We start from the raw sequence: 23,610 nt of genomic DNA on the forward strand, positions 1-23,610 counted from the left end.
CCAAAGACTTCTCATAATCTGCCTAATTCGTTAGTGACTTACCCAAAGATTTCCATAATCCACATTAGCTTGCCTAGTCCCCCTCATCCCACAACGACTTGATTGATGGCTAGCTTATACTTATTAAAGGCTTCTGTATCCTCGATTATTTATACTCATTGAATTATTTTTTCTTCCTTGTCACAAATTTCTTCAGTTCATCTGAAGTCCATTTAGGTCTTACCTTTAATTAAATCCCTCATCAATACGTGATGATCACTGTCACTTAGCTTTTCCTTTACACAGTTATTATTAATGCATGAAGAGTCACTGCTGATAATTATCAGGACTGAGTGATATAATTATCAGTTACAGTTCATATTTTACAAATAGTAATTGAGACCTCCAAGTTTCAACTACTATTTGACCATTAAGCAAACTTAGCTGTTCAAAAGTGTGTTTGGATTGAATAATAACAGTTTTTCAATTGTTTGTGAGTTTTTAATATTGCTTCTAATGAATAATAATTACCTACCAAATATCATAGAACAAATTTAATATCTGCTTTGATAACATTTGATAGGTAATTATTATTGTTCACAAATCTAGTTCTGGATTTGTTTTGATTTGTTTCAGGGCATCTCCTTGAAAGATTCCTCTCCTAATAGGTATCCATCTGGCTGTGATGTTTTCATCCTTGATATGGTACTCCCTTTTGCCATGGTTGCTTATAGGAAGTTTGTCACTGTTGGATTGACTTTTTAGATCTTCCCTGTCTCTGTTAACCAGTTATGAGGCATGAAGTTGAAGGCCTTGCAGTATTCAATGTAGGCCACATATAGGTTGCGGTGTTTCTTGTAGGTTTGTTCAGTAACTGCCACGTTAATGGTCAATTGCTTATTGTATCCTATGCTCATCTGCTTACATCCTTTCTGCTGTGCCATGATGTTCTGGCTCTAAAAAAGTGGTCTGATTTCTTCTTGGTTACATAGCGGTCAGGATTGTGTATGCTATTGGGAGACAGGTGATTAGCCTGTATTTGAAAATCAGCCTGTCAAAATTTGAACATTGCCATCAATATCCTGCAAGTTATATTACAGCATACTAAATGACCGAACTGTAGTAACATGTAAAACTGGTGGGTAACATTGATATATATGTCACTCAGTAACAAATGTCTATATATATATAGACATTTGTTATTGAGTTCTTGAGATGTCCATTGAGATTTCACTGACATTTGAAGAATGTTTATGGTCACATGATCCCTAACCTACTGCATAGTTTTGTTCATAACTGTGTGAGTGCAGTTGGGATGGATTAGGCAGGGCCATGCAAACATTCTTGGGGTCCCAGGTGCAAAAGGGGTTAAGGGGCTTGGTTTTTTATGTTGAGACTTTGATGGCTCCTTCAATTGGGATCCTTAGATCAGGGGCCTTGGGTGGCACATGTAATGCACCCCCCATTTGCATGGCCCTGGGATTAGATGTCAGTGAATGGTAGTGATTTGATGGATGTGCCAAGGACAGGCCATCCTTGCATTGCATCAGTGGCAGAAAATGAGGTGAGAGTGAGTAAACTAATTTGTGAAGACCAATGCATTAACACCCAAGAAATGTGCATAAGAGTGAGAATATGCATTAATGGATTGAAAAAAATTGTGGACAATCTAGGATGCAGGAAACTGTATGCCAAGTGGATTCCACAAATACTAATTTGTGAAATTAGTATTTGTGACAATATCATGATCGGTCTGATCATGATATTCTCAACCTTGATGGTGGTTCTCCACATTCCAATGGTTGCTTCTAGGAAGTGTGGCTGTGTCTGGTTGAATTTGTAGATCTTCGTTGTCTCTATCAGCCAGCTATGGGATACAAAGTCAAATGCCTTTCAGTAGTGTACAGGCTGCGGTACTTTTTGTAGGCTTACTCCATAACAGCCACTTGTGCCTCTGTAGCCAGGTTGGAAGGAGCAGCAGTGCATAGCACATGCTTCTTGATTAGACCGGGGTTCGAGCCCGTCACAACCAAATACGGAGGATGCGGAAAGGTCAGGGAATGACCACCGCATATCCCGGAGCAATATGGCCTTAGTTGCTAATGCTCCAAAACAACAAAACAACAACACATAACAGCCACTTCAGTGATCATTTGCTCCTTGCCCTCTTTTCTTATGCTTATATCCCTTCTGCTGCTTGATTTCTGGCTCTCCAGGTGGTCTGATATCTTCTTGGTTATGCATCAGGTCAGGATCTTACTTATACAGTGGCGGACAAAAAAACTGCATCACCTTAAAAAAAAAATAATGTTTGTAGTGAAACATATAAGGTATTGTTTGATTACAGTAATTTTGTTTGTTGCAAAGCAAAGGCATTGCATCATTTCTATTGCATCAGAGAGTAATTGCAAGATATTGCATCAGGCATTTCTGTAAATAAGGTGTTGGAAGGCACTCTCATTAGTATCCTATTTTTTGGAGGTGTAAACATAGCTCCATATGTTCAGTTTACACCAAGAAAAAAAGTGTAGCAGTTGCTCTGTCTCAGGAAGGGCTTTCTAGACATGCTATTACTGATAAAATAGGCTGCCGCCAGTCAATAGTATCCCGGGTGCTGAAATTAAGGCTCGAAGAGAAGACCTGGATCAGGCCATAAGAGAGTCATTACACCTTCCTAAGGTCGATATTTGTAATGGCTATGCCTTTCTAATTGCCATGCTAGTGCTCCTGATCTAAAACTGGACTTTGAGATTGCCTCTGGTGTTGAAACAAGTGCATGAACTATCTAAAGACAGCTTTCGGAATGTGGTCTGCATGCCTATCAGCCCAAGAAGAAGATGATTTTGTTGACCCAACAAATGAAGAAGAAACAACTTGCTTGGCCTAAAACGCATGTTTCATGGACAGAGGAGCAATGGGACACCATCGTCTTTTCTAACAAATCGAAATTCAACCTACATGGCTCGGATGGGAAGCAATATGTCAGAAAATTGAAAATCGGAGGCATACCATCCTGACTGCATAACACCAACTAAAGTTCCCAGCCGGTCAGATGGTCTTGGGATGCATAATAAGCAAAGGAGTGGGCTGAATTAAGTTTATTAATGGAATGGTGAATGCAGAAATCTAAACTGCTATCTTGGAGGAGTGCCTGAAACCGGTTATTAGGGATCACCACACAGATGTCCAAAACTGCATTTTTCAACAGGACTCAGCACCTTGCGCACAGCAAAATTGATAACTTTTATGCTATTTATAATGAGTTTGTCTTCTTGTCTCACAAGACTTAAAACATACTTACACCAATGTTTTCCTCGTTTTTCTCCCTTACGGTGCAGTTATACCTCAGAAATGCTGGCATTACAGTGTTGGACTGGTGTGGCAACAGTCCAGATTTGAACCCTATTGAAAATTGCTGGTACATAATGTCATCTAAAATTGCTCAGAAGAAGCCAACAAGTAAGATTCAGCTGCAGGAGAGCATTGTAAGGGTGTGGTAACACAAAATTGGGCAACGGTGTATCCAGAAGTTGATTAACTCTATGCCAGATTGTTGAAGGCTATAATTGCAGCTTGAGGAAGGACAATAAAATAGTGAGGACTTATTTTGCTGATTTACAGTACATAATACTATTACATTAACTTGTCATTTCAGTTTGTACAAGTAAATGCAATAAAATGTATGTTTGGTTGTCATGATTGCCATTTGCATTATTTCTCATATTTCCATTAATTATGCATTTTACCCTTTGGGAAGATATTTATGGCAATTAGGTATATCAGGTGGCATCTTTTTATTGGATTTCATTCACAGAGATATATATCCCATCTAATAAATGCATTTCGAACATTTCTGCAACCCACAATACAGTGCAAAACACATTATTTGCAAGTGATGCAGTTTTTTTGTCTGCCACTGTACTTTGCTGTTATCCTACACTGAGGAAGATTCAGTGAATTTTGGCTTGACGCATATCTGTTATTCTGTACTTTAATTTAAGAATACAAAATATTTCAGTTACAACAATTTTTGATATTTTGGAAGTGATATAAACTTATTTTAATTTTCTGTTGTTTAAACAAACAGCATTTTTATTTCTCATAACAAAATATGACTAAACATTTTCAAGACAACTATTGGTGGACCAAATAATTTTTCACAGATGCTTGGTGATATATAAAGAAACAAAATATTTTTAGTAGCAGACAGTATTAAAGAAAATGCCACCCCTCCAGATCAATTCAATTCAACAAAAAAATTAAATATATTTTATTCAAAGTCAATGAAAGTATAAATCAGGTGTGCACGGTGCCTGCAGGCAACTGGCTGCCCTTTAGCAAGGTCACTTTCAGTGACTTTTACCTTGCTAAAGTTAAAAATACTTTTATCTTTGTGTGAATTTTGTTGTCTAAATACACACTAAATTATCAGTTTTTAGCTACATAAAAATATATGTAAAAATAGCAATATGCAACATAAAAATAAAAGGAAAGTTTATTATTATTATTACTTTTTTAAAGGAAAGAAAAATTTAGTAGCCTGCAGGCAGAATCCTAAATAAAAAGTGACCAACAGTATGAAAAAGTTTGGGCACCCCTGATAAAAATAAATAGTTTTGAGTTAATGCAATTTTTCAGATTTTCCTTTATTTATTAAAAAAATAAACTTTTATTTTGTACATTGCTTAGTTTTAAAGCAGAGTAATTAGTGATGGTGTTTTTTTGATTTTTATAATACATCTTTTAACAGGCTTTACCACATATGGCTATGGTCGTGGAGGTTATCCAGGCTACCCAGGCTTTGGCTACCCATTTGCAGGTATGAACTTTAACATGCAGCAGATCTGCATCCCCTATCCTTTGGAGCACTTGAATGTCTTCAGTCTGCATGCCATGCAGATATGAAGTATGCCGCTTGTTCTAGGTTTCAGCTCTCTGTTCATGCACCACTGTTGCTGTCATTCCTCGACCATTTAGGCTGTGCAGGAAACTGATTTTCAACAACAATTGGTGGTATGCATTTGTTTTGGCATGATATTTGGCATGCACTGCAGTTTCATGCAAGTGCTGCACAGACTGGAATTCTCACATTAATATTCCCCATTTCACTGGCAAGCCTTGTTCTTCTCATAATGCTGACAATATTAAGGAAAAAATCCATGACACTGCACTTTCTCAGGAATCGAGGAAATTGGGAGAAGTTTTTAATTGTACAGGGCTTGAAAAAATCACAAATCAGGAGCTGATATCAGGTTCTTTCATTTAGCTGTGATAACCTTGTGATAAGCTCATCAAATATACAAAAGTTTGCATTGTGTGCTCTCTCACTAGCATTTAGCTGTTTATTGTATATTTGCCTGTATTCCTTTTTCATATTGATTTATTTAGAAGACAAACGAGTTCATACATTTTAAAATATAAAAATCTTAATTTTTATATTTAATAGAGCAAAAAATATAAGAAACATTTTAGTATTTTAAAATACTAACATAGCATTAAATTTAAGTAAAGTAATATTTGTATTGTGATAGAAATATTTCTAGTTTTAGAGAAAATGTACATAGCTATGGCTATGATGACAATGATCAAATTCTAAATTTATGAATACTATATTTTACAAACAAATAAATTAGTATATTTTACAAATAAATAAATAGAATTCATTGTAATAGTAAGATACTTTCTTAATAATCCTATAATTTTGTTCTGATGAGATTTTTTCAAGCCCTGGCTGGTTTACCTTTGGGTAAAGTTTGTCAGGTGAAGTGCGATGGCAATTTAATATATATTATGAATTCATATGAAGTGGCATATCACATCCCAAAATGGAATGAAGGTGATATGACAATAGGTTGACTCTGGTATCATTAGATAGCATAACAACTTACTTTTTTTTTTCACATTTGTGTGAAAAAGTGTCAAAAATTGGAGCAAAGTAATAAATATAGATAACAGTTTTATTTTAGTTAGCAGTACATAACTTTAAACAAGAATTTATTCCTCTTATTCAGATATTGATTCCCTTCGGTTTGTAGAAGTAATTAAGGATGGGATACAGACAGGTTAACTCTACAGATATTTTTATGACACTTTTGTTAATGAAAATATTTCAAGAATATAAAAGAAACTTTCTGTTGTGGAATAAAAAAAATTGTGACATTAACTACAAACTTTTGTGAACTTCTGCTGACCATATTATTGTGCAAATTAAAGAAGTGACTTTATAAAAAAAATTCACTTAATGTTATAATAAGGATAAATTCAAGCAGTTATAGCTCTGATGTACAACGAAAAGAATTTTTGATAACTATTCAGATATTTCATATTAATGGTTTTATACTGTAAAGTTTAATTTTAGTGAATTGATTTATTTGATTTATTGATATGGAGTTTGATAACTTAAATGTATAATGTACAAATTCTTAAATTAAACAGTCATTAATTTATATTATCTCTGTGATTCTAGTCTGAATACAAATTTATTTCATTTAGTTTCTTTTCTTTCAAAATTTATTGAAATGATGACAAATTTAAAAATTTGTGATCAGTTTTTATTAGTTTAACCAGGCAGTGGTGGCACCATGTTCTTAACAAACGTGGTAGTTTGTGGCCTGATAGGCATATCAGTTTTTTTTGTTTTTTTTTTAATACTAGTTGCAATATACTAATGTTTCACCTTTTTGTAGTGAATTGCAATACTTATTAAATGCATTTTTTATTGAAAAATTCAAAAATTGAAAATATGTTTTATACACTTTTTTTTTTTCAACATGACAAAAATTTTATTATTCTGTTGGGTTAAAAAAGCATTGCAAACATAAAATATATACATGAACATCATTTCCATTTTAAAGCATATAAACCCTTAAGCATGTGAAAATATGCTTAATACATGCACACCTTTATTACTATGTTTTGTCAAGTAAATAAAGAAATAATAGTAATAAAGAAAAGAAACCGTTTTACATAAATAGCAATAATAATCAAGACAACAGACCATTTAAAATAATAATAATTAAACATAAAACAAACTGTACCTACCTCTGTAAGCAGCAATCTCTGTGGAGATTTGTTTGCATTATGCAAACACAGAAAGTAGTGGCACAAAGTGGAGGGCAGAAATATTAACACTAATTGTAGTGTTAATGTAAGTGTAAAACACTAATCTGTCAGGCCTTTCAGTTAATAACTAAGTAGTTAATAAATGAATAAATAAATTCACAAAGTTTTAATCAAGTACTTTGGAAGTGTTATGCATTATAAACAACACATATCACTTCCTAAATTGTCAATTAACACATTGTTTATATTTAGGTAGATAGATAGAGAAAGATCCACCGAAGAGAAACTAATCTCAAAATACAGTTAACATGCAATAAGTATTTCACAGTTGAGCTTGCAAGATTTAGTTACCACCACTGCCAGGTTGAATCAACCAGTCAATTTAAAAACTTTGAAGTTCCTTTTGTTTCCCTTCAATAATACTTTTATGTGCCCATTCAAAATAATAAAAGAAAGATATAAATTTAAATATTTGTTATTTATAATAATGCAGTGCATATTTCAATTTTGAAAGAATTTTGGAAGGTACCAGTTCTTTTTAATAGAAGGGTGGTTTCACCACTTTTCATTGATTTGTAGAGTCTGGAGTTGGATCCTGTCAAAAACTGGAGGAATTCTTAAAGGCCTCTCCAATTTATGTTTTGATTAGCTGACCTTAGGTGGAGCAATTAGGGGCTTTCTCCATTAGTTATATAAATGTGAATCTTTATGATTAAATTTAAATGTGAATTCTTTGTTTTTCAGCCTGCACAATGTACAATTTGATCTGTGAACATAAATTTGTATGTACATATTACACAATGAAACAGTGTGAACTAGAGTACCATAAAAACTGGGTACACTATAGCTTGAATAGCTGATGCAGCAAAAATTTCCAAGGATAAGGAGAAGAAACTACCATCATAAAGTTAATATATGTTTACTGAGATTTTCTTGTCTCCTGAGATATCCCAGCAAATATTTTTATTTTCCACACTGGTTAATAGGAAATGCTCATGGAGTGCAAAAAATTGCTGTAACGTATCAACTGGGTTCAACAATGAAACTTTTGTACCCAGTGTGGGTTTGTATCGGGGCATCCATAGCCCCTGATATAAATCCACACATGCCCTTCTCCTTCCTTTTCCATGAAAGAATACCAGTTCTGTGCAGTATAATACTTAGGAACTACCAGAGTGATACTTGTAGTTCCTAGCATTCATCTTATATAAAGTTCCTAGTTCCTAGCATTCATCTTATATAAAGTAATTATATTTTCTGTTGTCTATAAAGTGGGACACTTCTTAATTTAATTGCCTGCACGTATAGTGCAACAGTGTTATAATAATATTTGTTTTGAATTTTTTTTTAAACAAATTGCTTCAATTTTAAAATTAAGAAAATGATGATTAGCAGTGGAAAAAAAAAGAAACATTAGCTGTGATTTGCAAGTCTATTTGCTCTTATAGATACTTTTTGAAGTTGGTTCTAGTATGGTTTTGTAAAGCATTTTATTTTTTTTTTTATCATGTCCAAACATTCTGAACAGTTTAAATTAAAATGAAATTTTACAAGAATGCCTACTATTGTTTTACCTTTTCTAAATGTAAACAATAACATCTAAAAGAATCCAAGTAGTCCATCTTGAACTTTAGCTAAAATCCGAGAATATGAAACTGGTATGCAAAAATTACCTTAGTACAGTGGTGCTTGAACATAGTTTGAGCATTCTGTTATTAAAGTATAATAACAAAGCAATAAAAATAAACATAAAAATCAAACTCACACAGTAGATGTGAAAAAAAGGGGGAGGGGTGTCTGAGACAAACCATCAGGGTTTCTGAGAAGTGGCTCCCTAAATAGATAAGCTATTGAGGCTGTTCCCCCCCCCCTTCACAGATGATAAATATTCATTTAAAATTTAAATATTCATTTAAAATTTTTTGGTAAGTTGAATAACCATCATATACTAGAGACAACTGATGATGCTCCTCCTCTCCACAAAGAAATTTTTTTCCATCACTGAAGAAAGGGTATGACCAAGTAAATAGCAATAGTGGTACTAGTTTATAGACTGTTTGGTGCTGATTGAAATTTATTAAAAAGAGGAAAATTTTCTGTCTACAGTTGAATGCATGATATGCAAAATATCTACAGTGCTATAAAATTTCCCTGGACATCTACTGTAAATTTTCTCTTATATTGTCAGTTTTCTAGTCTTTTCTAAATTAAAATCATTAATAACATCACTGAAGTTAATATTTCTTGCAAATTGGCTTTCTGCTTATAGCATCAGGATCTCCCAGATATTCTGCACATTACCAGCGGCAATCACTAGTAATGTGCAGAATACTTATAGCACCATACAGATTTCCTGAATGCCAGCTGAAATTTTCTCTTGTTAGATTTCATTGAGAAGTACTAGCAGTGGCAGTTTAGTGTTCTTTTGAAATGTGTGTTGAAGGATCTTCCTCAGATAATGTATCAGCAAACAGAGTTTGCTGAATACTATTTAGCAAAACAGCAAACTGAGTGTGCTGATACTCAAATAGCAACAGAGTTTGAAATCAATATGAAACAGGCATTCTAAAATTACTTTAGTATAGTGGTGTTCAAACTGTGCTAAATACTAAAGATAACCCCTGGGGCTCACATGTCGTGAGTATGGGCTTGGCGCCACCTAGGGTCCTGAGCTGGATATCATCATGCTTCTCTTTCTTGGTGATTCCTTTCTACTTCTCTCTCTTTCTCTCAGGGTAACTCGGAAATATTTTTTTTCCAGTGCAGAATAAGCCTCAGACTTCCTTGCACCATATGGCTAATAACGATAATAATAATGATAATAATAAAAAACTAAAGTATAATAAAAAAAGGCAATAAAAATAAACATAAAAATCAACATCTCACAGTAGGTGTGCAAAAGAGACGGATTGGGGTTCTGAGACATACTAGACATCTAGGCCTTCAAGAAGTTCATTGCAGAGAACTTCACATCTGCCTCAATCCCAAATCCCTGTCTTCCTCTGCAGTTTTCATTTCCCAAGTACAAGACCTTTGAATTTTGCAGCATTAAAACATGGCTGCGACTTTTCTGACTGCCTCAAAGCCCCTCAAAGTCATCCTAAAATGGTGCTGCTCTGTGCTGGTTATTATTCTCCCAATGTTGATGTCATATGCAAATTTTGATATTGCATCTCGTATTGCTTCATGAATATTATTTAAGAAAATTAGAAAAAACAGTTTATCTTATCTGTTAAAATTTCATGTAATTCCATATAATTAGGTTGCTGGAAAAACACATACTGAATGCATCTGATGAATGCAGCAGTTTCAGGACAATATGCTGCAGCATTAATTCCCACAAGATTTAGGGGAACTTTGGAGAATATGTGGCAAGATTATTATTTTTAAGAATACCAGCCTGCAATCATTTAATGGAATTTTGTTAAAAATCTAACTGCATATTAAAAATTTCTCTGCCAGATTTTTTGTGGAAATGTATGGTCTTCAGAAACCTTATAAAAAAGTATTTATAAGGCTTCTGGAGACCTTATAAAAAGTATTTATTTCTGAATTTATAGTTATCTTGGTTCTGGAAACATATCTCAATATTAAAATATGTTGCTTGCTACAGGATGCATCAGGAGTTGAATCTGCTCCAATAGAGTAGTATATGGCGTTTTCTCTTTCATTAAGAATAGTTTCTTCCAATTCCGTAAATTCATTCTGACTTTTCAAAGAGATAATGTGAGTAAACGCATATTGATCTTATTGATTCTGTTTGCAAGAAATTCAGAAAATCAAGAGCCCCCTTCCCCCCAACAAAGTTACCATTATGAAGTTTGATATTGTCTCCTTGGAAAAAAATTACCTCTAGATATTAGGTGTAGTTTGACATCAGGTGACCTCTGAAGAATTGCTTTCATTTTTTAGCCTCAGTTAAGGTCTGTTTTTGAATATTTATAATTTTTTTTGTTTTCACCACTTAATCAGTGAAATAGTGACAATTGAATGGCTGGTGAGTAGCCTTCAGGTTTCATCAGAATAACTACATAATCTACACTTATCTCAATCATGATCATGGGAGAACAAGCATCAGAAACAGGGGAGTGCATTGTATGTAAACTCCATACCAGCCACTTTATGTAGATGTTTTTCCTCTATTTTTTAAAGACTTAAGAAAATCAATGAAAGATGGGCAAACAGTCACTAGCTATCTTTATCAGAAAAAAAACAGTGAAGTATGGAATGTTTCATAATAACTTTATATACTGAAAGTTATTATATTTTGGCAGACTGAATCAGAGATGTGCATAACTCAGAGTGCAAGATTTCTTAAGTAATTATCAACAAGTACATTTTTAAATCTTTTTAATATAATTGGTAAGACATACTTTTATCTGGTATTTCAGCATCAACAGTTGCTGAGTTCTGTCCATATTTCTCTGTTTAAAGTTTTTGGCATTCTCTGGTTTCTTCATGTAATCTGCATGAGGAATCCAGATATTGCCAAGAATTGATTATTGTACCATTGTTGCCTTCGGGAGGTATAGGATGGGATGAAATGAGATGATACGAGGACAGAGTTCTTCACATTCTTCAATAGCACTACATGCTTTATCAAACTGTGTGATAGTTTGTCTTCATGTGGTTTTATTATTTAGTCTTACCTTTTGTTCCTTATGCTTTTGGCTTCCTGATTTATGTTTGTGCACTGCATTCCCAGACATTTTGAACACTCACTGAACTAAAGGGTCATCAATAAATATTTAAATTATAATACATTACTATTATAATAAGCTATTAAAAAAATTAATAAATAATAAATAACAGTTACTTCCATGTTTCAGAAAATACAGTCACTGCCAAATTAAATTACAAGATGGCAGTGTCTGATAAGGAAGGTGGTCACAAAGCAGTAATACTGCTCATTAGACTTTACAGCAACACTTCACACTATATATAAATGTTGCTTTTATTCCATAGATGTGTATATAGAGAGAAATGGATGGAAGGGGGAGAAAGAGAGTGACAGCATTTATATTGATTTAGTTTTTCTAATAAGTTGCCTATTTCACTCTGCTGTAATAAAACTTGCACCTTGAGTTGGCTGCTAATATCTGTCATACCCTTGAAAAATCAATGGCAAGTGATTAAGAAACATTACCCAGTTATAATAAAACCTGCACTAGATGTCTGCCACTAGTTAAATTCCTCACTTCTCAAAACATCTATTCTTTATAAAGGTTTCCTCAAGTCCAAGAAAAACTGCACCATATATCTTTTGCAAACTAACAGCAAGGTAGCTATCCGTTGCACTCTCTCCCCTCCCAAAGACCAATATTTCTGACATGTGCATATGTTAATTAAGAGATACAGAACTTTTTCCTTTTTGTGACAAACACTTTTTTGATGCAAAGAAAAAAAACGAGAGCCAGTTTTTAATTGAATTTCAATATGTTATTTTTTACATAACATTAAATGGATCAATGGATTTATATTCCAGTGACTAAAATAATGATAATGAAAAAAAAAAAAATGTTTTGTGGGGCCGTTTGTATGATCTTAAATCCAAAGATGAATTGTTAGCTTCTGATTCCAGGGTACTATCTTTTCCTATTAATCTGGGCTTCTCTGACTGCCCATGCCTTGGAAATTGTCTCCTAGTCACCCCCCCCCCCCAAATGCTGTCAAAAAAAATTTTAACCCTGTAGTTAGTGATCATGAGGGACCTGTCAGTTCCCTTGCAAAAAGAAATGTTGCCCAAAAATTATTGATTCTAGGTCAGTGACTAAAACTTTTTCTTCCTTCTTGACTATAGGGTGTCCAAAAAAAATTGTGTGTGCCGAGCACACACAGCAGAAGTTAAGTGAAACTTCTTTAGAATCTTTTGAAACATTTTTTATTTCAATTTTACAGTGGTTTAATATTTTACAATTGTTTTACAAGTTTATTACAAAGTTTTTACAGATCTCTCCTTTGTACTCAATGGAGGTGGTTTCAGTGGTCGCATTGCATGTATACGTGCTCACTACATTGCCTTAGTGCTCACTATTAGCCTTCAGCATATTGAATTATAAATTTTTTTTTCATTGAAATTTTTTATGGAATACAGTAGAGAATGACAAAGAAATATTTTAGTTTTTAAATTTTAAAAATCAGACTGCTACAAGCTGAAATATAGTGATTTAAAACGTAAACGTGACACACATGTGAGTTACACTGTGGCTGCACTGTAGGAATACGGACTTGTAGTTTTAGAAGGTTATTACAAAGTTTTACAGATCTCTCCTTTGTTCAATGGAGGTGGTTTCAGTGATTGCATTGCATATACGTGCTCTATACACCTTACAATACTCACTATGTCTTCAGTATGTTGAATTATAAATTTTTTATGAGATATGGTAGAGAATGACAAAAGAAATGTTTTGGTTTTTAAATTTTTAAAATCTGACTGCTAGAAGCTGGGATATAGCGATTCAAAACAAATGTGACACACATGCGAGTTACATTGTGGCCATGCTATAGGGGTACTGATTGCATGATGTGTCGCTGCCACGTATGTCGTATGTCATTTCGTGTCGCATTTTCGTTGCAATTTTTTCAATCCACGGATGCAAGTTACTCCCATTTGAAAACTGTCTGGGGCACCCCTAAAGAAGTTTCACTTCAAAACCCTCTCCTGTTAGAAAAGTCCGAAACTTTTGAACAGATATTTACATTAAGTGTTTGAGTTATTATCTGTGATTGTTTTCAAAATTACAGTGAACTTGAATGTTGTTATAATTCTGAGAATGTCACCTCTGTACTCATTCTTCTGCCATATCTTGCTTAGCATTTCAGGTGATAGTAGTAGTAGTAGTAGTAGTGGCATGTGATGCAAGAAAGCAAGTGTATGAGCTTATGCAGCATCAGCCAAAAAAAAAAAAAAAATCACACCATTCCCTCCAAATGCCTGTCCAGTTCCTCCTTAAATTTATTCAACCTATCAATTTCCACAACGACAGATGGTAGTTTGTTCCAGCAATTAACCACCCGCTGGTTAAAGGCAAATTTCCGCACATCTATTCTACATCTGGCCTTTCTTAATTTGAATTTATGTTCCCTTAAGTTCGTAATCTGAACAAGTGGAAGGATCTCGCCAGAATTCAGCGTGCTCAACCCATTCAAGGCCTTATACATTTCAGTCAGATCACTGCGCAGGTGCCTAGTCTCCAGCCACTGCAACTTGCAGAACTTAAGTCTCTCTTGGTAAGAGGATCCCTTCATTCCCCTCACCAATCTTGTTGCCCTTCTCTGTACATGCTCAAGTAAATCTACATCCTTCCTAAAATGAGGCCTCCAGACCTGTACGCAGTACTCAAGGCATGGCCTGACCATTGCCTTATACAGGGGGACAATCACCTCCTTTTCCCTGCTAGCAAAATTCCTATATATCATTGACAAAACCACATGACCTGCCCTGGCAGCCTGTCTGCATTGCTCAGAAAACTTCATATCTGACTGCACAATTACTCCCAGGTCTTTTTCATTTTCTACCACCTTAAGTGTAGTACCACACAGTTGGTACGTTTCTCTGGGGTTACTTCTACCCATATGCAGTACTTTGCATTTGTCAAGGTTAAACTTCAGTTGCCACTTCTTAGCCCATCTGCCCGAATTATCTAGATCCTGTTGCAGTAGCACACTGCCATTACTGTGATTAACAACCCTGCCAACCTTTGTTGTATCATCTGCAAACTTCGACATTAAGCCTTGATATACCTTCATCAATATCATTGATAAATATACAAAACAACAGTGGACCCAACACCGAACCCAGTGGGACTACACTAATAATATTAGTCCACGAAGAGCAGCACCCATTGATTACCACTCTCTGTCTTCTCCCACTTAACCATCCTTTTATCCATTGTAGCAACTTACCCTTAATACCATTCTGCTCCAATTTGTACAATAGTCTTCCATGCACAACAGTGTCAAAAGCTTTCCTGAAATCCAAATATATGATATCAAAATTATTTTTTGCATCCAGTTCCTTTGTAACCACATCATAATATCCTATCAAATTTGTCAGACAAGACTTTCCCTTAACAAACCCATGGTGTGTCTGAAGTATCGCTGCAGTCTTGTCTAGATGATCCTGCAATGCATCTTTAACCAGTGACTCCATTATTTTACCCGGAACAGAAGTTAAACTAACTGGTCTGTAATTAGTCGTGTCACCCTTCGATCCTCCCTTTGTGAATTGGGGATACATTTGCACATCTCCAGTCCACGGGGGCCTCCCTGAGTCCAAGAGTACTCTCATAATTATGGCTAAGGGTTTGCTTAGTTGCTTTGCCGCCTCCTTTAATATAACTGGATAGATCCCATCCACCCCAGGTGCTTTTCTTATGTTTAACTTCAACAAATTCTCCTCCGCTTTGCTCTCAGTTATTACAAAATCATTACGTATCCTGCTACAATTTGATAACCTTCTGCCATTTTCAAACTTTAATAATTCCTCATGTGTGAATGTAGATGCAGAATACTCATTCAGTTTGTTTTCTATCTGAGCAGGATCATCAACAGTCGAACCATCGATGTCAAGTGGACCAATCAGATTCATCCCCTTTCTTTTAGAGTTTATATAAGTAAAGAAATCCTTGCTGTTTTTCTTAGCATCTTTTGCCAAGGATTTCTCGTAATCTGCCTTCGCCTGCCTAACCTCCTTTGTGACCTGATTACAGACTAGCTTATATCTGCCATAGGCTTCTGAGTCGCTTGATAATTTATATGCATCCCATGCATTTTTCTTCTGTGTTACGAGTCTCATTAGTTCATTAGATGGCGCCTCCTTAGCCAGGTGGGAAGGAGCAGCAGTGCATAGCACACACTTCTTGATTAGACTGGGTTTCGAGCCCATCACCACCAAATACGGAGGATGCGGAAAGGTCAGGGAATGACCACCGCATATCCTCGGAGCAATATGGCCTTAGTTGCTAATGCTCCTAAAAACCAAAAACAACAACAGTTCATTAGATAACCATTTAGGCCTAAACCTTGAACAATATTTCTTAATAGGTATGAAACTTTTAGTAGCATCCACGATTAATTCCTTGAATGCTTCCCACTTAGAATTTACTGTTGGTAACATTGTCAGTTGATCCCACTGTACAGAATTTAAAAACTTTCTGAGACCACTGTACTCACCTTTACGGAAGCAAAAACCCTTTCCTTTACCCCTGATGGTAATTAAATCTTTAAGTAAATCCTACATCACCACCAAATACACTGTGATCACTGCCACCTAGTGGTTCCTTTATCTGCAAATTCTTAATACACGAATGATCACTGCTGATAACCATATCAAGAGTATTACTCTCTCTGGTTGCCTCTCGAACGTGCTGCTGCAGAAAACAATCATCCAACAAATTCACAAAAGTCTGACTAGTGTGTGAGTGACCAAGCCACAAGTTCCAGTCAATATCTGGGAAGTTAAAATCCCCCATGATTTACTAGCCCACTCTATTTCTCTGTTCAATTGTTCATTGTACTCATTCGAGTCATTAGGCCTATAACACACTCCTACTCTTATTTTTTTCTTTCGCAGTGCTTATGTCACACCAAACTGACCCAGCAGTACACTGTTCATCTATATCAACTGTGTGCACTTCTTTTGATTTTATGTTTTTCTTAATTAACAGCATAACACGTTCTCCCTTTCTATCCTTTCTGTACACATTGTACTCTCCAAATTCCAGTTCTGCATTCCTTATATCTGTGTGACACCCCGTCTCTGCTATCCCAACAATATCCGCCTTTGATGTCTTGACCAACAGTTCAAATTCATCAAATTTATTTACTATACTTCTAGCATTGGTATACATGCAAGCATACATGCTCTTATTCCTAGTTATCCTAACACATCCCATATACCCACCTATTTCACGATGACTGCCATCCGTCCCTGAAACCCTCAACACCCCTCGCTCCATGTTGCTACTTATTCTAATAGAAGTTGTGCAATAATCACCTTTACCTCTGCCTGCGGCTACTGTTGAACTATTAGTCCTTGTATCCCTCCAAGCTATCAGCTTTCCGACCCACCTAACGCTGCCTCGATAGCATCAGCAAATATCCTTGCACCCTTTCTATTTAAGTGTATCCCATCCCTGTAGAAGCAGTCTCTCATGTTAACAAGTACAGACCAGGCTGAAAGAAATTCTGTCCCTTGAGCCTTGCACAATCTTTCCAGGGCTGAATTGATCGACAAGGCTCTCATCATATACTCCCTCCTATCGTGTCTGTGCAGAATTGCAGACACTTTCAAATTCAACCCTAATTCTCGGCTTTTGTTCAACAGTGACCTGTACTTGTTAAGTAATTCTGCTGGTCTCCTACTCTTGATATCATTAGTGCCAACGTGTACAACTATATCACCTTTTGTGCCCTTAAAAGATGATATCCGCTCTACAACGTCATCAACCTTTGCCCCTGGCAGACATACCCTGGTCCTGTTCCACCTATTCTTTTTACAAAGCATGTTCCCCGTTTCCCTGACAATAGAATCACCAACAACTACTAGTTCCTGTGGAACCAGCGCATTCTGCCTTGGGGGTTGCCGCTGTGTTGCGTGATGACCAAGTGCAAAATCTGGCGTTGATGTGGGCAGCTGAGAGCCTGATGGGCCCCTCAATTCAGATCCTTCGAGGGCATCCACCCTGTCCTTCAAGCTCTCATATAGGCCCATAACAACTCTGAGTTGTCACCTGATTTCCTTACACCCCTTACATCGCGCACTTCAAAAGCAACTTCAATTATTTTTGCATTTAATGTAGGCAAATTACAAATTAGCAAATTAGAAATTAGAAATAACACCACAAGAAATAATAGATCAGAGATATAGATCACCATTCATTCAGTCCTCCACAAAATTCATGGTTTGGAATATAGCATCAAGACTGTTCGTAAAGCAGAATACCAATGAGGCAGTGTCCTATCCTGTTGGGTGAAAAATTGGTTGATATTCAACCAGCACACAATTCTCTAAAAAGAGAAGATAAATCGTTCCATTAATTAACTTTTTGACAAAAAAATGGGCCAGTAATCTGATCATGATGAAGCTAGCACCATACATTGACCTTTAGACTGTCGTGTATTTTTTCACACAGTGCATGTGGGTTCTCAGACCACCATGTGCACAAACATTGTGCTAATTTATATGACATGAAAAGTTCGTTCATCAGAAAAACGCTTTTTTGTAGGAAACTGCTGTCTTCATTAATTAACTGCTCCATTGGGATGACAGACAATTCATGTGCTGGCCTGTCTGTTGTTAATAACTGTTACACTCACTGCTTGTACTTTATAAGGAAAATATTCAAAGCATTTTATGAATAACATCATGTACGGTTATTCACATTTTGGAATATGAAATTCTTGTGAAATGCTCCAAATTGACTTTCTTAGACATTCAATTGAATGTGCCATTACTGTTCAACAGACGTTTCAGGTCATCTGATACATTTAATAATCAGTAAACTTCTAGTTTTTTTGAATTTTTCCCTTGATACATAAAAGGGTTGGAACACATGATCATGGATCCTTCCTAAATGTGTTGATGATAATTACTTTGAACCTGAATCTGTGAATTTGTAACAGTAAGCCACAAAACACATTGTGCTTTCTCTTGAATAAATCTTGAACAATACAAGTGCGGCTATTAAATAATGAGACTATTTCAATACAATAAATATATATTGAAATATTTCATACCTTAAAAATGATCCCCTTCAAAATGGAAGAAAAGTATGGAACAGTGTGTGCAAGCCTTCAGCTTGCACACTCTGTTCCATACTTTTCTTCCAAGCACAGAAACATTTTTAGAAGATATCTTCTGTAAGGTCTTATAACAGTTTGGTCCATTTTTTTCTGAATGTCTTGAATGGAATATAAATGGGCTTCCTTAAGTACACTTTTCAGTTTAAAAAACAGAAAAAAAGTCACAAGGGGCTAGGTCTGCCAGTTTTAATGCAGCCTTGTGAGAACCTCAGTGTAGTATGTTTGAATGAACATCTGATTTGGCAGGACATTCATCCATAATAATTCCTTTAATATCAAAGAAAAAAGAAGCATGGTTTGCACTTTTTATTTTGACTGTCTTTTACATTCACTGTCTTTTAGTTTCTGGGTCATACTGGAACAGCCAACTTTCATCACAAGTAAATACAGTACACAGAAAGTTTGGGTCTTCTTCAGTTTTTTTCCAAAACATCTTTACAAACTTGTAGTCTTCTTCTTTGATCTTTATTCAAAATTTTCAGCACTACCTTGGCCCACACTTTTCTCATGCCTAAATTTTCAGGTAAAATTTGTGTAATGTTTTTTTGTCCATATTGAGTTCTGATGCAACCATTCTAATGCTTAAACAAATTGCTTCTAATAAATGTTCTTCCTGGTCCACATTTTCATCAGTTTTCATGGATATTGGGCCTTTCTAAATTTAAATTTTACCTAATCAACGGAATATATAACAGCACAATGGGAAAGTTGTTCCCTGTGCTCAAGTTTAATTTAAAGCATTATCTGTATGCTCTTAAAAGGAACATAAACTAATTTTATTTAAAAAAAAAAAAAAAAAAACTGTGCTGTTCATCAGAAAATCAAGATGGAACAGTTACATTTGCAACAAATAACTATTATCATAATTTTTATTGCATCTCCTCACGCTACAACCCTTGTGTGTGTTTTTTCCCCTTCAAATAAAATCAGTTTATGTTCATTTCAAAAGTATACTGAATAACATTTATAAACTAAACTTACGATGGGGAGCAACTCCCCATTCTCAGTTTAGTTTTATCCCATTGTATAAGCAAATGGTCAGGCCACACCAGGAGTACGGTGTACAGGTCTGGAGGCCTCATTTTAGGAAGGATGTAGAGTTGCTAGAACGAGTACAAAGAAGGGCAACAAGATTGGTGAGGGGACCAAAGGGGTGCTCTTACCAAGAAAGGCTTAAGTTCGGAAAATTGCAGCACCTGGAGAGTAGGCACCTGTGAGGTGATCTGATTGAGGTGTATAAGGCCTTGAATGGGTTGAGCAATCTGAATGCTGATGGGATTCTTCCTCTTGCTCAGATTAAGAACCTGACGGGCCATAAATTCAAATTGAGGAAAGACAGTTGTACAGTAGATTTGAGGAAATTTGCCTTTAGCCAGCGGGTGGTTGATTGGTGGAACAGACTTCCATCTTTTGTTGTGGAAGTTGATAGCCTAAATAAATTTAAGGCTGAACTGGAGAGGCATTTGGAACGAATAGAGGAGTGAAATGGGAAGGGTTTTTTTTTTTTTTTTTTGGCTGATGCTGCACATCAGCCAAATTCTTGCATCGTATGCAAAAAAGCTTGCTTTCTTGCATCATATGCCTCTACTAATGCTAATGCTAACTGATTAAACAAGTTTTAACTTTAGAAATCATAAAATCTAAACAGTAATATTCGGTACAATTTTAACATCAAATTCAAAAATGTCAGCCCAAATGTGGCAAAAAAAAAAAAGCCAAAAAAAAAAGCAAGATATATCTCAGTGCCTTTTAACTGGAATACCCTGAATAATCACACTTATAGTACTTCTTATAGTGCTTTTTATCCCTGAAATTGCTGTAAAGGGTGGTCAGTGTGTATGTGTTAATATTTATTAGCATTAGTTAGGCATATTGTGCAATAAAGCAAGGTTATATAGCATCAGCCAAAAAAAAAAAAAATACCCCTTCCCATTTCACCCATCTGGTCACTTAAAATGTTTGTCTAGTTCTGCCTTGAATATATTTAAGCTGTCAAACTCTGCAACGACAGATGGATGGAAGTTTATTCCAGAAATCAACCTTTTGCTGGCTAAAGGCAAATTTCTGCACATCTATTCTACAACTGTCTTTTCTCAATATTCAATTATGTTTATATTCAACAGTTTCTGCTCCACTTTGCTCTGTTTTATAAAATCATCTAGCTCACTGTGAGAGTTTAATACACCTCTGGCATTCCCCTCCCTGAATAACTCCTCGTGTAAATGTAGATGCAAAATACTCATTCAGTTTGCTAGCTTCTTGAGCATGATAATCAACAGTTGAACCATCAATGTTATATGAACCGATCTGATTCATCCCCTTTCTTCTAAAGTTTACATAAATAAAGAACTCCCAGCTGTTTTTCTTTTCATACTTTGCCAAAATTTTCTTGTAATCTGCCTTTGACTGCCTACGTCCTTTGTGATCAACTTATATCTACCATAGGCTTCTGTTTCACCTGTTAATTTATATTAATCCCATACATTTGTTTTCTCTGCCACATATCTCATTAGTTCATCTGACATCTATTTAGGCTTAAACTTTGAACAGTATTTCTCAGTTGTTATGAAAAGCCTAGTAGCTTCCAAGATTAATTCTTTGAATGCTTCCCATTGAGAATTTGCTCTTGGTAACATCATCACTTGGTCCCACTGTATAGAATTAAAAAATTGTTTCAGACCACCGTAGTCACCTTTATGAAAACAAAACCCTTCCCCTGATGATAGTTAACCTCTTTGAGTAAATCCCACATCAGCACACTGTGATTACTGCCTCCTAGTAGTTCCTTTATCTGCAGATTCTTAATGCCTGATAGTCAGATCAAGAGTATTACTCCCTTTATTTGCCTCCTAAACATGCTGCTGTAGAAAACAGTCATCCAATAAATCCACAAAATCTTTTCTAGTGTGTGAGTGACCAACCCACAATATCTGGGAAATTAAAATCCCCCTTTATAAGAAAATCAGATTTTCTGGCCCACCCTATTTCTCTGTGCAGTTGTTTAATACTCATCTTAGTCATTAGGCCTATAACACACTCCTCCTCTCAATTTTCCTTTGCCTGTGCTTATGTCACACCAGACTGACTCAACACTGCACTGTCCTCCAATATCAACTGGCTGCACTTGCTTAGATTTTATGTGTTTCTTAACTAATAGCATAACCCCTCTTCCCTTCCTATCCTTTCTGTACACATTGCTCTCCAAATTCCAATTCTGCAATCCTTATATCTGTGTCACACCTCGTCTCTGATTTCCCAACAGTATCTGCCTTTGATGTTTTGACCAACACCTCAAATTCATCAAATTTATTTACCAAACTTCTAGCACTGGTGTGCACTCAAGCATACATGTACCTGTTCTTAGCTGCCCTAACACAGCCAGTGTATTTATTTGTTCCGCGATGACTCCCAGCAGTCTCTGAAATCTGCCGCACCTTGTTTTCCAGACTGCTGCTCATTCCAATAGAAGCAGTGTAAGAATCACTTTCACCTCTGTCAGCAGTTACTGTTAATCTATTAGTCCCTGTATCCCCCCATAAATGTGTGCACAGTTTTTAAATTTTGCAAGCTTAGTGGTGTTATAAACTGGAAAATTGAAATTACTAATATTTTCCTATCTAATATTTTATGTTTATAGCTTTTTTTTTTTGTAGAATTAATAAAATTTTCTTTCACTGAAATGATATGTAAAAAAAAATATTTTTTAAATTTTCCAATTGTTCATTAAAAAAATAAAAAATATATAATATTTAACGTAATCCAAATTGGCGTAATGCAAGCAGAATTCAAGAACTTTTCCCAGAAATGAAATAGAAAGTTGAGCACTGTCAGGTACCATGCAATTGTGGTATGCTCTGATTCTTGGCATGATGACTGTTCTCTTAATCTGGATTAAAACAGAATTTTCTCTTTCAAGGCACCATCAGATTAGTAACCACAGGTATCAGCTAACAAAAGGAAAGGACATAATTTTTTAATAACCCTTAAACCTAGTAGACAACACTGAGAAGTTGGGTAGATTTAGTAATTTATTAAAATGCTACGTTTTTTCCTTTTGCTCACTGAAGCATTGTGAGTCCTGATGAGATGGACCCTAAACAGACAAATTCTGCATTTAATACCTTCCTTTTTTTTAATTATTATTTTTTATTTATATATGTTTGACTTGAATTTGGTTTGTTATGTTACAACAAATTTTTGTGGCAGAGTTTCCTAGTAACTGGCAATGGAAATTTATCTTGGTTGGCTTGTAAGATATTTCATAGTATCTTGCAAGTTAATTTTTAAATATCACACTTTTAGTTTTCATAATTGGTATATGTCAATAAGTTAGTTTCTTCAAACAGTAATTTTTTGTTGGTGCTTTCTAAAATTCTTTTAAAATTATAAAAAAAAAAAAAAACAGTGTCATTACAAATACCTATACAATAGACTCTCGATTTTCCGGGATAGATGGTAAAAAGAAATTCCCGGATAATTGATTTCCCGGTTAATTCAAAAATACAGCAAGTCCCCGACATATGTAAAAGATACGTTCCAAGAGTTATTATGTAAGTCGAGTTTTAACTCGGGAATGACTAATAAAATATTGCTACTATATCCCCGATATGCCAAAATTACAAAAACCACATAATATCCTCAGAAGAATGAAGAAAGTTCAATTAAAAACTTTGTGATGACATAGGTGAAGTAGCCAGAGTAGCACATAAGAAAAGAAAACATAAAAGGAAGAAAAAACTCATGTTATTGTACTGTAAAAACTGA

General features: G+C 35.3%; 1 protein-coding gene across 6 annotated transcripts in view; it reads left to right on the plus strand.

Annotated features, from left to right (window-relative positions):
• Positions 1–23,610, plus strand: part of LOC150081815 (RNA-binding protein Musashi homolog Rbp6-like) — a 1,034,865-nt gene that overhangs the window by 542,177 nt on the left and 469,078 nt on the right. For all 6 annotated transcript variants that reach the window (XM_090378903.1, XM_090378901.1, XM_090378906.1 and 3 more), the window contains exon 7: positions 4,730–4,798. In XM_090378903.1, coding sequence (XP_090235029.1) covers positions 4,730–4,798 — 69 coding nt within the window. The remainder of the gene's footprint in view (positions 1–4,729; positions 4,799–23,610) is intronic.

The sequence above is a fragment of the Mastigoproctus giganteus genome, chromosome 8, assembly GCF_048544385.1.
Source record: "Mastigoproctus giganteus isolate SK-2022 chromosome 8, ASM4854438v1, whole genome shotgun sequence".
NCBI classification, from domain to species: Eukaryota; Metazoa; Arthropoda; class Arachnida; order Uropygi; family Thelyphonidae; genus Mastigoproctus; species Mastigoproctus giganteus.